General features: G+C 45.0%; 1 protein-coding gene across 3 annotated transcripts in view; it reads right to left on the bottom strand.

The window, feature by feature from the left end:
• Positions 1–16,202, bottom strand: part of SFSWAP (splicing factor SWAP) — a 235,710-nt gene that overhangs the window by 204,192 nt on the left and 15,316 nt on the right. For all 3 annotated transcript variants that reach the window (XM_029571586.1, XM_029571588.1, XM_029571587.1), the window contains 4 exons: positions 14,485–14,570; positions 13,086–13,311; positions 6,162–6,268; positions 5,037–5,166 (listed from right to left, as the gene is read on the bottom strand). In XM_029571586.1, coding sequence (XP_029427446.1) covers positions 5,037–5,166; positions 6,162–6,268; positions 13,086–13,311; positions 14,485–14,570 — 549 coding nt within the window. The remainder of the gene's footprint in view (positions 1–5,036; positions 5,167–6,161; positions 6,269–13,085; positions 13,312–14,484; positions 14,571–16,202) is intronic.

Below are 16,202 nucleotides of genomic sequence, written 5' to 3'. Positions count from 1 at the left end.
CCCTGTTTGGTGTCGAACCGGACTCCCAGATATTCCAAGGGCAAGGAGGGTTTGAGACTGCCTTTGTCCATGTTTATGATCCAACAGAGTTCTTGAAGCAAGGAGGTCACCCTGCTGGTCACAAGGCACGAGTAAGCCACCAGGGCACAACAGGAAGCAAATTGTAAAGTCATTGCTGTTGCGTCAAAGGCTCATTTAAGGATGGACTCCATCCTCCTATCATGCGCATCCTTTAAGGCTGCTCCTCCCTCCACTGAAATAGCTGTTCGCTTCAAAACCGCGCAGACCAAGGCATCCACTTTAGGGAAACACAGGCGTTCTCTCGCCACCAGATGCAGTGGCTACAGAGCTTCCAGTGCTCGACCACCTTTAAAAAACTCACTTCCGGGACATCCCATTCCTGGTCAGTCAACTCCTGGATGGCTTCCAGCATCGGAAAATAGCAAGAGGCTTTCTGTAGAGAAACCAAGATGGGATTCTTCTTTGGTTCCGTCATAGGGTCCGCGCCAGGAACTCCCAGAGTCTTCAGGGTCTGGGAAACCAGGGCCAGCAATTCATCTCTATGGAAAAACCATAACATGGTCCAATATGGTTCCAAACCTAGTAGCAATCTGGATCCCCTTCTTCGTTCTTGGTGACTGGGTCCCTGCCAGGGATACCTTTGGTGAGATGAGGCATGTCTCGAGGCCTGCTCATAAGGCTGGGAGAGGGAGGCCTTACCGGCTGGGATTCTGCCCGGACAGGGGCTGGTGAGACAGACTGTGCCTGCATGAAGGCTTGAAGGCCTTGAATAAATTCCACCCAAGAGAAGGCTGCCAGGTCCATGCCTAGCCCAGGAAATACTGTGGAAGGTGCTGCTGAATTTCTTTCTCCCATGGCAGACTTAACTCCTGGATTACTCGGATCCAGGGTGCTACTGGTTAAGTTCGTGGCTGACCCATCCTCTGAATGGGAGGAGCTGGGCTTAGCAAAGTCCTGGGAGGTCAACTCTCCCTGGGCCTCCTCACAATGCTGACATAGTTACCTAAATTCTGTGCCAAAGGAGGAGTGCATGTATGGATGTGCGTAACGTTGGAGCGCACGTACATAAGCACGATGTTACACTCACAGCATGTGTGCAGAGCCGGCACACACCGTGCGTACTGATGCTCTACGGTGGGCAATGGAGATGAACAAAACCACACAGAAGATGGCGCCGCTGCGGCCTACCACGCAGTGTGCCCACAGAGCCTCAAGTGGGACCTAGCCTATCACGGGGCTCATCAACCCACTCGGAAGCCCACTTCCCCTTACCCCAACGGGATTGGGAACCTCGTCGGTATGGCTCGCTGAGCAAGGAAACTGAAGGAAGTCTTACCGAAGCCTCTCCAACGTCTCTGAATCAGAAGGAATCCTCTCCTCTCTTTACTTACCTGGGATCAGCGCTTATCAGCTGAGTATAGAGACTGTCTCCGGCTGTGGTGGGAGAGGGTTTTGGTCATCACCGCCACGTTCAGCTTCTTGCACCTGCTGCCTTTCAGCTGCTTCAGCAGCAAAGTCCACACCGGGAGCCGGCTACCGGACCAAGGGATACCTCTGAGGGATCTTAGAAATCACCTCAGGAATTCTCAACTGGAGGAGGAACCTTTAGGTATCACCGCAGGAGAGCGGGGCTCAATCTTTCTCTAATTTAGAAGTAGAATTTTTTCTTTTAAAAAGATTATAGCGATCCTGACAGGGAAAGTATGCCCACATCTGCTAGGAGACGGAAAGATACTGAAAGGCTGAGGTCACTGCAGGGGTTTATCTAAGGTGACATCAACTTTGAAACCTGATTCCGTCTCCATGTGCTAGCAGGGAAGCATATAAACCGATGGCCCTGAGTCCATCTGGCTACATGCTAGGAAACTTGCATTTTCCACATATAACAGAATAATCCATTCTAGGCTGATTCCGTGATTCATGCATAAACATATTTAAGAACAACTTAAAACATAATCATATACTTACAAATAAAACCATAATAAAATAGAATCTGAAACCCCATTAGCCAAAGGCCTGCTGAAACAAATGAGCTTTCAGTCTTTTCCAAAACATTTTACAGTCCCCCATTGCCCAAAGATGCATTCCAAAGAGTAGGCCAGAGTCCAGAGACAGCCTTCTTATGAGTATTCTGAAGGCGGGATGCCTTAGCAAAAGGCACTACTAGTAAATTGCTTGTCAGCTGAACACAATACCCTTCCAAGCCTATAGGCTTACAGCATGTCCCTCAAATAATCTTAACTCTTTAAAAAAGAAAGTTAAAAGTTCAAAATTAATCCTTTGCGCTGCAGACAACCAACATAACTAGAACAGTACTGGTGAAATCTTCTCTATATGCACAACCTGTAAATAAGTGGTCTGCTGTATTATCTGCAATGCCTTATCTTGATCCTTTGGAAGCCCTTCATATAAAGCATTAAAGTAGTCCAAAGGATGTCATAACAAACACGAACTATTGTATAAAAACCATCCTGAGATAAAATATATTTTAACCAATTCATCAGGTGTAATTTATAAAACATTCCCAATTTGTTATTTTAAAGTAAAATGAACATCAATTAAAACCCTTAGGTCACGCATTCTTTCTGAAAATAAAATAGGCACCCCATCCAACTCCAGATTAGGAGGTATGGTGGTATGGATAATCAAATCAACTGGCCGTTATCTGCAAACTCTAAAATTCACTCCATATTCTGTGATTAAGGTAAATAAAGGCTGCAAATAAACTTTGAATAGAACCAGCAACAGAGCTGACCCTAGCGGGACCCCTGATTTAATAACCCTCCATGACTATCTTGTTCCTCTAACCTCACCTGAAACTCTTGAGAGGTTAAAGACTTGAACCAACCTAAAACCTATCCTCACAACCCAATCCTTCCTAATTTGTCCAATACAACATGATCTATCATGTCAAAGCAGCTGACAAACATAAAAATAACCCTCCATACCACCATCCAAACAATATAAACACAAAATCATTGACTGACATGTCTGATGGTCTCAAGGTAGTGAAACAATGCAACAAAGTAGCAGCAAGAGCCAAAGGCATTCTATGGTGCATAGGGAGTGACTAACAGTAAAAATAGGAGATCATAAAAGGTTACTGGCGAGACCTCAACTGAAATAGTGTGTCCAATTTTAGAGGCCCAGAAGTCCTAAGGGCTCCTTAACCCAGTGGTTTTCAACTCAGTCCTTGGGCCACACCCAGCCAGTCAGGCTTTTATGAAATAGAGAGTTGTACGCACTGCCTCCATTATATGCAATTTTTTTTTTTTAAGATTTAGCACAAGCTTTTTCATTGGCAGCTGAAATGAGTTATGTTCAAGTACAGGAAGTATTTCCCTATCCCCAGAGGTCTTACAATCTAAAGGCCTCATTAACAAAAGCTTTTTCCCAAATCTATATCTATGAGGGAAAAAGCTCTGTAAATAATAAGCCCCTAAAGCAACGGAGAGTGAAATGGCTTGCCCAAGGAGAATCAGCAGGGCGTAAACACTGAATTCCCTGATTCTCAACCTGATGCTGTAATCACTAGGTTAATCTACCACTCTATTATGGATATCTTGAAAACCTGATTGGCTAGGTGTATCCCAAGAACTGGATTGAAAACCCCTACCTTAACTCATAAAAGTTTGAAAAGCAATGGCCTACACCTGTGAGGTTAGATTTCAGAATCTTAACAGATACTTACTGTATCTGAATGTAACTCGCCTTAAGCTACGATGGAAAGGCATGAACTAAACACACTATAAACAAAAAATAAAGATAGCAGAAAAAGTGGAATATTACAGACACTGAAATATCTCATGGATACAAATGACATGCAAAAGGCATTTTCCAATGGAAAAGAAGTTTTACATAGCATCATGGGTAAATGACAGCTGACTTAAAACCAGTTGGCCCATCCAGTCTGACCAGTTGAGATTCTTCCTCTGGTAATGTACCCTCCTGAGTAGATGAGCATACAAGTTCCCATAAGGATATCAACACCAGCACCCCTCACCCAATGCCTTCCATCTGACTTCTCAACCCCACACACCTCATTGCCCTCCAATCTGTCCCACACATATCCAAAGTTCTGGCCTCCACCACTTATACTGGTAGGCCATTTCAGGTCCTGTCATATTTCTCTTTGATTCTTATAAGACCAATATTAAATCCAACACTCGTGTCCCCTTCCAGATCTTTTTACCAAGTTTTTATAATTCACACAGCCACCAATACTACTGAGGCTGCTGTCCAGAACATCTGGGCTACCTGTGCTCACTGGTGTTCAGGTTTTAACCATGGTCCTTCAGCGCAGGTTACCCCGTTTCATGGAAACCTGATGCAACCATATCACTCTGTGCAGGTTACTCTAGTGCTTCTCTATCATCCTATTTAGACAAGCAGACAAAATTCCACACTTCATCCCACACTCAGCTTCCTACCCATGTCTTTTCACCAAGCATTGAAATAATTTAAACAGCTACCAAATCAAGCAAAGCTTTTGCCCTAACATCTGGCCTTCTATGTCCCCATGGACTTACAGGACAATATCTGGTCACTACCAATTTTCTATCACTGGCATAAAATATATAAGAGCAGATAAGGACCATTTGCCTATCTAATCTGTCCAATTTCACACTTGGCACAATGCTATAGACCCTAGATGATATCAGGCTCTCTTATCACCTTTTCCGCCAAGGATTCTTTTGTGCTTACCCCATCCTTTACAAAAAGCAGCCATAATATGATGCTGGAGAAGGTACATTCAGAAACAAAATAGGGAAATAAAAATTCACAAGTGCAGTAGATGCATGAAAGCCAGACAGAAAGATGTGGTGGGGACAAATATAGCACAATTCAAAAAGATATGAATCTAGCACATAGGATTCCTAGTGGTAGGGAAATAGAGGTAAAGCTGGAACAAAGTAAGGTCTGCCGAGCAACGTGGGCAAAGGGGTATGGTTGTATATGCTATCTGATGAATGTCATCATCACTCTCAGTCATAGTCATTTGACACTTTACTTACAATCTGTAGTGTATTTCACCGGTGAGGCCTGTATGGTCACATTGTCTGTTTGCTGAGCGACTGTGTTTTCAGTCTGAGCTTTCCGGACCAGCGCTGCAAGAGGATGATCTGGGTCCACAACTTTTAAAGGCTGCAGAAATTTTCAGAGGGCAATGATTTTAAGATTTGATATATTTATTGGACAGTTTTCTTAAAATAAATAAATAAATAAATAATAAAATGCCTGTGTAATCTTAGGCAAACACTAAACCTATTTATAAAATGACAGCAACAAAGAAACATTAGGGACTCAGACATATTTATGGGCAAAAAATACCCAGTACTAGCACACCAGGGAAGGCTTATTTTGTTGTGCATTAAAAAATCCCTCAGAGCAAAATAGGAAGGTATAACTGTTACACCAAACAATAACTGTTCCGATAATCAGATGGCCATTATGATAGGGCTAAGAAAATTTAAAATTTAAAAAAAAAAATGTGCATTCTTGGCCAATGATTATACATAAGGCAATGAAGGTAGATAATTAGCCGGAAGTGCCTATTATGATGGCCATCTGAAGCATTTGAACTTTGTTATTGGGACGGTTATTGTTTGATGTTAAAAAGTCCCTCTGCAGTAATACCTTTTCAAACACAGATTAATCCTACAAATCCAAGAATCTTCAGCACCTGCCTTCAGGAAACTAATATACATGAGTTTTAAAACCATTTTTTTAAAATAGAATCAGGCTCCAAAAAATGCCAGCAGCTGGCCATGGCATCTCCCACTCCCACTGAGCTGCGAGAGAGATGCCGCAGCCCAGCGCCAGCATTTTCTCTGAGGTCATTTCATTTCCTAAATGAAGCTTCAGTTTTAGCCTCAGTGGCCAGACTGTCAAATAAATAAATGGACTGAAAAATGTTTCATTTCCCATTTCTCCTCTCAGTCTCTTTATTTGCTGTAAAATTAATTTCTCTAAAGAGTAGAAAGTTGCTTAAAAATTAAAAGCAAAAATAAAGATTATTTTTATACACACAAATACTCAGCATATCAGTGCTATCAGTTGTGCATTACTTGGACTCAGACCATACAGAATAGACCCTGCAGAGAAATGAGGGTCTAGAAATTTTCAGTGCAGTCAAGTACCTTCATGATTTCTTCAAGTCGGTCGCACTTTTTAGAGGCAAAGAGACTAGGATGCAGGTAATCATCACCATCTTCCTCATCATCTTCCTCCATGCTTTCCTCTGGCTCTAGATAAAATATTATAATTGCATGATCAGACTTGTATTTCAAAGGGAAAGAACACGTTCATAATCCCACCATGCACAAGGAGACATAATTAGTAATCATGGACACAGTGTAGTACTGCATCATCCATTCACAGTTTAGCATTAAACTAAAGATTTCGATTGACAGCTTCAAGGAGGCATGAGGCTCACATGCAAACACCATTTCATATCCTTCCCCCAAACCGTATCCCCCAATTTAGCTAAGGTTTTCAAACTGGATAGTAAAAAAGCTGAAGCCTCGCAACGTCATAGTGGCTACAAAGTTCTGCTAATTCAACTAGAAATATCAGAAGTCCAATCATAAATTTATTTTGTACACCTTTGAAATGGAGCAGAATTCCATCAATCTCAGACTGCAGTGTACAATATAAGGTACAATATTGGATAGGAAGAATAGCCTAGTGGTTAGAGCAGTGGACTATGAACCAGGAGACCAGGGTTCGAGTCCTGCTGTCGCTCCTTGTGACCTAGGGCAAGTCACTTTACCCTCCATTGCCTCAGGTACAAGAACTTAGATTGTAAGCCCTTTGGGGATAAATACCTACAGTACCTGAATGTAAACCGGTGTGATATCTCAATTGAGATCGGATGTCGGCATATTAAAAAATAAATAAATAAAATAAGGTGAATTTTAAAAGCCTGGTGTGCGCTTCAATTAGGGGATGCACAAAGATGTTGGGCTTACGTGTGCCGACGGTATTTTTTTTTTTTTTTTTTTTTTTTTTAAAGCGCCCATACACGTGTGTAAATGCTGCAGTGTGCACGTCACTAAAGTTTCCAAAAACGGGGCAGGGCATGGTCTGGGTTTTCGAGACTTAGCCAAGAGATGTGCATGTAAATATATATGTGGCATAGTGCACTCAGAGGTCCTCTGCTACATAACCTTACTTCTGCTATGGATGATGAGAAAGTTAAAAAAAATAAAAGGATTGAGCCATTTCTGAGGGGTTTAAACAGCCTGGGGTATCTAGGGGGAGTGTAGGTTATTAAACAGAAGTGGGGGTGGGGGTTAGAGGACCTATCTGTTAACTGGGCGAACTGGAGGATGAACAGATAAACTGGGAATGGCGTGGGCACACACCCCTTTTAAAATCACCTGATTTGCACAGTTTGAAAGTTACTGTCCCTGCGTCATAACCAGTCATTGAGTGTTCACAATAAGTTAACATATGAATCTAGGGATTGGACGACGGTTTACCCGTAATCTCTTGGAATAGATATCCACTGTATGGGCAAATCCTTGGCACTGTTCTTAGGCAGCTGTGGGCGGAATGCTGAGTCCATCTGTCTATACTAAGGAAAATGAAATTATCAGGTAAGTAATTTCTCCATTTCGTAGTATGTAGCCAGATGGACACAGGACCAATGGGATGTACAAACGCTACTCCCAATCGGGGGGGGGGGGGGGGGGAGGCTGCCCATGGTCCAGCTAACACCGCTCTTGCAAAGGCTGAATCCTTTCGGGCCTGTATGTCCAGGCGATACAACCTGGAGAAGGTGTGCAAGAAGGACCCTGTCACCGCTTGGCAGATATCAACGGGAGACAGCAGTCTAGATTCCGCCCATGAGACTGCCTGAGCCCTAGTGGAATAAGCTTTAACCTGAGAAGGTAATGGCTTTCCTGCCTCCACATAGGCTCCCATGAACACCTGCTTAATCCAGCGAGCTACAATGGACTGCGAAGCTGGTTCAACCTCCTTCCTACCACCGAGAAGGACAAACAGACCGGTTCTGAAACTTCCAGATACCGCACCAAAAGTCTGACATTCAAATGACGGAGGAGGTGGTATTCTTCTGTGTCCTTGTGCTTATCTAGGGATGGCAACGAAAGAGACTGATTCAAATGAAACTCCGAGACTACCTTGGGCAAGAAGGATGGAACGGCACGAAGCTGTAATGCTCACGGAATCATCCAGAGGAAACAGTTCCCAACATGACAATGCCTGTAGTTCAGAGATGCAACATGCCGAGCATACAGCCACCAGGAACACAGTTTTCAAGGTTAATAAATGCAAGGAAAGACCATGCGGCAGCCAAAAGGAGGGCCTTGCCAAAAATTCTAATACTAGATTAAGATTCCACAAGGGAGCTGTCCGTCATAGGGGTGGCCGAAGGACCTTCACCCCTTTCAAAAAAAGGACCACGTCCGGATGAGCCAACAGGTGGGTTCAGTTCACCTTACCCTTGAAGCAGGAGAGAGCCGCTATCTGGACCTTTAAGGAGTCAAGGGTCAATTCTTTATTCAAGCCAACCTGTAAAAATTCCTGCATTAATGGGATTCTGACTACCCGAGGGGGGATACCACGTTCCTTGCACTAGGCCTCAAATACTTTCCAGACCTGAACATACACTAGGGACATAGAGAACTTCAGAGCGTGGAGTAAGATGGCAATTACTGCTGCAGAATATCTTCGCTTCATCAGGTGATCCCTCTCAAGGGCCAGACCGTAAGACAGAATAGAGTTGGATACTCATGAAGAACCGGTCCCTGCTGTAGCAGGTCCCTGTGCGGTGGGAGGCACAAGAGGGTCTCCACCAGGAGTCTCCACATGTCCAGGCCAATATGGAGCTACTAGCAGGACTAATTCCCTCTGGTGCTCAATTCTGCAAATGACCCTGCCCAGCAGGGGCCACAGAGGGAAGGCGTACAGCTACTCTTCTTCCAGCCAGGTCTGAACAAGAATGTCAATCCCCAGGTACCACTGACCTCTTCTGCGAATGAAGAATCGGGGAACCTTTGCATTGTGAGAGGTCAATGGACAGGAGACCCCAGCGATCTACTATCAGCTGAAAGGCTTTGGCCGACAACACCCACTCTCCTGGATCCAGACTCTCCCTGCTTAGAAAATCTGCTCTGACGTTGCCTTTTCCTGTGATGTGGGAGGCTGAGATCATCTGTAGATGTATTTCCGCGCATTCCATAAGGAGATCTATCTCCTGTAACACTTGCTGGCTCTTGGTTTCACCCTGGCAATTGATGTAGGCTACCGTCGTTGCATTCTCCGACGTTACACGAATCGCTTGACCCTGGAGTCTGTGGCTGAATTGTAGAAACGCCAATCTGACTGCCCAGGCTTCCAGGCGGTTGATGTTCCAGAGGGCCTCTAAGTCCCTGAGCCATCAGTTCCTGACAGTGTGCTCCCCAGCCTGGGAGGTTCACGTCTGATGTGAGGACTAGCTAGTTCGGAGAGGACAGGGGTACACCTCTGCTCAGATAAGCTTCCTGTAGCCACCACTGAGGCCGAGAGCATACTCCCATCGGTAAGTGGAGGCGAATCAAATAGTCTTGAGAGTGCGGGATCCAACATGACAGAAGTGAGCGTTGAAATGATCACATGTATGCTCTTGCCCACGGTACTACTTCCAGGGTTGCTGCCATCAAACCGCAAACTTGGAGATAGCTCCACACCATCTGGCATATCGTGCTCATCAACTGATGCACATGGGACATCAAGATCTGAAGTTGGTGGCGAACCAGTTTCCCAGATATTCCAAGGACTGGGCAGGCTTGAGCCTACTTTTGTTCAGGTTTACAACCCAACGAGTTCCTGAAGCAAGTAGGTCACACTCTGTTGGTCACCCTGAGACTCTCTTCCACGGAATTGGCCCGGATCAACCAGTCATCCAAGTACGGGTGCACCAGGATTCCCTCTTTTCTCAACGCTGCCACCACGACCACTGTAATCTTGGAAAAGGATCTGTAGGCGGTGGCTAGGCCAAAGAGCAGTGCCCGGAACTGATAATGGTGACCCAGTACAGCAAAGCATAGGAAACGCTGGTGTTGACAGATTGGAATATGTAGGTAGGCCTTGGATAGGTCCAGGGAGGTTAAGAACTCTTCCGATTGTACAGCCATTATCACGGAGCATAGGGTTTCCATGCGGAAATGATTCACTCATAGATGTCGGTTGACACTCTAAGTCCAGGATGGGGAGAAAGGATCCTTCCTTCTTGGGTACGATAAAATAGATAGAATAACGCCCTGTATTTTCCAAGGGCGCAGGTACTGGGATTATAGCCCTCATCCTGAGGAGCCGTAAAAGCGTAGTCTCCACTGCCTGCTGGAAGTGGCAAGGAGATATCATGAATATGTCAGAACAGTGCTGTGAAATTCCTGAGCATATCCTTCTCGTATGACCTCCAATACCCATTTGTATGACGTGATCTCGACCCACCTCTGGTAGAAGAGGGACAGTCGACCCCATATCTCCTCGTTCCGAGGGTGGGTTGGCAAATTTTTACTGGGGGGTTCAGGACGAACCTGAACCCGTCTGCCCTTCTTTGGGGTGTTGACTGCGAAAGGACTGAGACCTCCCAAGGGACCGAGACCTCTGACATGTTGAGTTTCTGTGGGGGTGAAAGCTTTGGGAGCCCCTAGATCGACCCCTCATAGTAAAGAGGCGCTGTAATTGCTTTCTCTTATTTTCTGGTAGCCGGGGAACCGGAGATTCGCCCTATTTACTGGCCAGCTTTTCCAATTTGCTTCCGCAAAGTGATCCTTAAAGGGCATCTTTGTAAGATTTGCCTTGGAGGTCGTGTCTGCTGACCAATTCCGCAGCCAAGGCTGTCTTCTGGCTGCCATCATTGAGGCCACTCCTCTGGCCGAAGTACGGACTACATCTGAGCCCGTGTAAGCTAAAAAGGCAGCGTTGGGTTCCATAACCATTCTGGAATTCACCCCAGAGTCATCCACCTCCTGAGAGAGGAGAAGGCACGAACGAGGTACCATAGCACAACAAGAAGCAATCTGTAAGGTCATTGCTACTGCATCAAAGGCCTGTTTAAGTATGGACTCCATGTGCGCATCCTTTAAGGCCACTCCTCCCTCCATTGAGATAGCTGTTCGCTTAAGAGATGGCACAGACCAGAGCATCCACTTTAGGGAAACGTAAATGCTCTCTTGCTGCCGGATTCAGTGGGTATAGAACTTCTAACATTTGCCCCCTTTTAAAACTTGCTTCTGGGGCATCCCATTCCAGGTCAATCAACTGGATGGCTTCCAGTACTAGAAAGTAGCAAGAGGCTTTCCACTGGGAAATCAGAAAAGGGTTCTTCTTTGGTTCCATCATAGAGTCCACCCTAGGAACTCCCAGCATCTTCAGGGTCTGGGAAACCAGGGCCGGCAATTCGTCTCTATGGAAAAACTGTAACATGGCCAGATACGGTTCTAAATCAGGGAGAATTTCCCCATCTTCCATGGAATCTGTATCCTCCTCTTCGTCCATGCCATCCAGGCCCCTGCCACGGATACCCTTGGTGAGACGAGGCATGCCATGAGTTCTGCCGATAGGACTGGGAGGGCTTACCAGCTGAGGTTCCGTCTGTTCAGAGGCAAATGAGGCAGCAGACTATGCCTGTACAAAGGCTTGAAGGCCCTGGAAAAATTCCACCCAAAAGAAGGCAACCAGGTCCATGCCTAGCCCAGGAGGTACTGGAGTAGATGCCGCTGAATTTCCCTCTCCCATGGATGACTCAGTCCCGGGAGTACTCAGATCTGAGGATACTTCCAGTTAAGGCTGTGACTAACCCATCCTATGAATGGGAGGAGCCGGGCTTAGCAAAGTCTGGGGAAGCTTCCTCACAACGTTGACATTAAGTTGGAATCCAGGTCAGAAGGTGACGTCTTAATATGACAAGCAGCGCAGAGAGAAAAGCGCTTATGTTTCTTGGCTGCCGGAGCCATTGGCGACAGTAACTGTGTGTTTGTCAGCTCATGCTTAAAATTGTATACGCAAAGATTTTGGGTGGCAAGGCGCACGCACAGCCCATGTGCCCAGCTTTACCTGTGTTCTGCACTTAGTAGATTGTGGGCGTACGTACGCGCATGATGTTAATGTGTACAGCACGTGCGCAGAGCTGATGCACTGTGCGTACCAACGTTCTATGGAGGGCAATAGAGCATGCACAAAGAAGCGCTCAAGATGGTGCCGCCACGGCCTACTATGTGGTATGCCAACCATGCCTAAAGTAGGGCTTAGCCCATGGGAGTGGGGTCCGCTCAACCTGCTCAGAAGCTCACTTCCTCTTACCCCAACAGGATCAGGAACATCGTCGGTACAGCGTGCCAAGCAAGGATACCGGAGGACGTCTTACCGAAACCCCTCCAAATGTCTCTGAATCGGGAGGTAAATCTTTTTTTTTTTTTTTTTTTTTACTTTCCTGGGCTCAGTGCTTATAAGCTGAGTATAGAGACAGTCTCCAGCTGTGGTGGGAGAGGGTTTTGGCTGTCACCGCCCCGCTTGGCTTCTTGTACCCCCTGCCTTTCAGCTGCTTAGGCAGAAAAGTCCACCAGCGGGAACCGGCTACCAGACCAAGGCACACCTTTGAGGGATCTCAGAAATCACCTCAGGAATTCTCAACTGGAGGGACCTTTAGGGATCACTGCAGAATTTCTCCTTCCAAAAAGGACAGCAATCCCTATAAGGAATGGTATGTCCACCATCTGCTGGAGAAATTCTGGAGGGCTGAGGTCACTGCAGGGGTGTATCTAGGGTGACGTCAGCTTTGAAATCTGACACTGTCTCCATCTGCTGGCAGGGGAGCATAACCCATTGGTCCTGAGTCCATCTGACTACACGCTAGGAAAATGCACTTTCCACTGAATGTAGTGTACTATATCCATATCCCTGTGCATGGCTGGAAAGCTCTCTAACCAACTATACTGCTTGTCACTGGAGATTTGGAATATATGTCCAGTATATACACCACATACATTCCTTCCAACATTGAAACTCATGAATAAGGAACAATGGGTAGTCAATACTGCAGTAGAACTTACTGGGTTTCTCTTCGGCTTTTCTTTCTGACTGGGCAGTGTACCGTCCCTCCTTCATAGCTTTCTGTATAAGCTTGTAGTAGGGGTTGAGGTAATGATCGAAGCGTAAGAAATCAAACTGAGAATTCCGTGCTTGCTTGGTTTTCAGCATGATTTCAAACTGCGCCCCTTGTCTGCAGACAAAATTTGCTGTTCGCTCTATAATGGCGTGCATTTTTGCAGTTGGTGGCTATGGGGGAAAGAATAAAAGACAATGTGATGAACACTCTCCACTATCATTATGTAAAATGATCACATTTAAAAATAAATCAGTTTAACAGAAAACTATCATATTGTTCCAGTGCAATGAGATAAATAATATGATCTGTTCAATTTCATCAACACTCTCTTACTACCCCCATTAGTTATTCATAACATTATCTTACTACTCAGTTCTAAGGCTAGCTAATGTTCTTAGCAGGGAGCCAAAAAAACACCACCTGATTTAATAGCTGATGAAAAAGGATAAGGTAGTGATGTCTTGGGCTTGATTGGGACCCTAAAGTATTAGCCACATCTTGAGCTCGATCAGGCCAGATGAGCAATTCCAGCCCCAATGGGGGTCCAAGAGACAACAGCAGGGAGTAAGAGGGCTTCATGGAGTGGAGAAAGAAGGCAATGGAGGGCAGAGAGGACACGTTGGTGGGTAGGGGTGGCACAAATGAGGGTGCATTTCTTTCCCAATGAATGAGTCTTGGAGAAACATTTAAATCCCTGGCTCCTGTTCACAGTAGATGGTCTTCTATTGACTGAATAAAGGATTACCAAACTCACTTTCTTTATTGTGCTACCCACCTCCTTCTCCTTATACATTTTCAAAATAATGTCTCCAAACCCCCACCCCCCCCACCACACACACACACACACACACAAAAGAAAGACCGGGTGTGTAATTGTAATAACATCTATGATGCACAAGTGAACGCATAATAAATAACTCACACCTAATTTAATAAAGTTTTTGCATATCTCTGGTGCTTCATCAACTATGAAAGCAATTATTTGTCATGTACAACTATAAATAACTCTAAATCAACAAACCAGAGTAGAGCCACATTCATCTGCAGAAGTTAGACTTGAGAATATTTTAAAGCTGTGAGAAGAATAAAAGCTACACTGGAGCAGATGAGAGATATTAAATGCAGTCTCTTCCCCTTTATAAAGGAGGATGAATTTTGTGCCTCAGTGCAACCCATGATATCACTACCTAGGAACTAACATCATAATAGCAGAAAGCTTTAACTCAAAGCTTTACCCCTCAGCCATTCACACCCTCCTAAGTTTGGGGCAGAGTCAATAAAAAAAAACAACCCACACGCATAAAAAGCACAACACACAAATTCTTGCACCCGTATGAACATACCAGTTCCACATCCAAAGGCACAATTAGTCCCGCAGGAGCAATAAAAGGTTCTTCACTGTCTTCTGCATTTTCTGGTTCACTTGTTTCTATAATAAAGAATATTTAATGCCATAAATATTTTATTGCAGGGATTTTTTTTTTTTTTTTTTTAACAGTAAATGCACTGACAGGTTCAGAATACACAAATTAGTTTAAAAATCTAAAAGTGACATTCTAAGTTTGTTTACAAAACAAAGTTTAACTTGAAGCTACGTTATCATCCACTCTTCACTTTCTGTAGCATTACTCTTCATGAAAGTCACACTGAAGGATTAGGGACTGAAAGTTATTCCAGTAAATCAGTTTTGCTTACAGCTGCTTGAATAGTGTAACAAACAAAAGGAACATTGGTTCTTACCTCCTAATTTTCGCTCCTGTAGTACCACAGATTAGTCCAGACTCTTGGGTTTTGCCTCCCTTCCAACAGATGGAGACAGAGAAAGTTTTGCTGACACTGTCACTTAACCTAGTGTGCCACCTGTAGCCCCTCAGTATTGACCTGTACTCAAGCCAAGATGGAAAATATCCCAAAACCTCAACATAACCTATCAAACATCTCCTGCCAAACGAGCAAGAGGAGGAAAAACAAACTAAATCTGAAGGAGCCTTACAACCAAATACAAACAGCATGTACAGCCATCACCCTGAGCCAGAAATTCCAATGGAAATACTTCAGATTATATACAAAAAGAACCCACAGATCGAGCGGACTCTCCAAACCCGGGTGGGACTCTGGACTGATCTGTGGTAGTACAGGATCGAAAATTAGTAGGTAAGAACCAATTTACCTTTCTCTGTACATGCCCAGATCACTCCAGACTCCTGGGATATACCAAAGCTTCCCTAAACTGGGTGGGACAGATACCATGGCTCCCCCCAAAGCCCATGGTATCTGGAACCTGAACGACCAGACGATAATGCCTGGAGAAAGTGTGCAATGATTTCCCAGTAGCCGCCCTGCAAATTTCTTGTGGCGACACTGACTGACACACAGCCCAGGATGCTGTTTGCGACCTCATCAAGTGTGCTCTCAGACCCTGAGGCACAGACTGTCCGAAGCAAATGTATGACGACGCTATGGCCTCCTTCAGCCACCGATCTATAGTCGCTTTCGAAGTTTTCTGTCCTTTCTTCGCACCACTGAAAAGATGATCAGACGTCCTGAAACTATTAGTGACCTCTAGATAGTGTAACAATGCTCACTTCACATCGAGTCAACTCAATTCCTTGTCCAAAGTCACTGACCTATCCAAATTTGCAAAGGCTGGCAATTCCACTGACTGGCTCAAATGAAAGGAGGAAATAATCTTCAGAAGAAAAGGTGGTACCGTTCATAACGAGCGCCCATATCCAAAATCCTCAGGAAAGGATCTCTACATGAAAGGGCTTGTAACTCCGAAATCCGCCTGGCCGAGCAAATTGCCACCAGAAAAACAACTTTTAAAAGTAAGATCTTTCAAAGTCGCCCTGCGTAGCGGTTCAAACAGAGCCCCACACAATGCTTTAAGCACCAAGTTTAAACATCATGGAGGACATGCTTTCCACACCGGGGGACGCAAATGTTTGACCCCCTCGTAAAAAACGTATCACATCTGGATGCGCGGGCAGAGACACCCCTCGCCTCTTGCCCCTAAGGTAACCACCTGGACTCTCAATGAATTGAAAGCCAAACCTTTTAC

Source organism: Rhinatrema bivittatum, chromosome 11 (assembly GCF_901001135.1).
Source record: "Rhinatrema bivittatum chromosome 11, aRhiBiv1.1, whole genome shotgun sequence".
NCBI lineage: Eukaryota > Metazoa > Chordata > Amphibia > Gymnophiona > Rhinatrematidae > Rhinatrema > Rhinatrema bivittatum.
The sequence above is the reverse complement of the archived record's forward strand: the minus strand, read 5'-3'. Positions and strand labels throughout refer to the sequence as shown.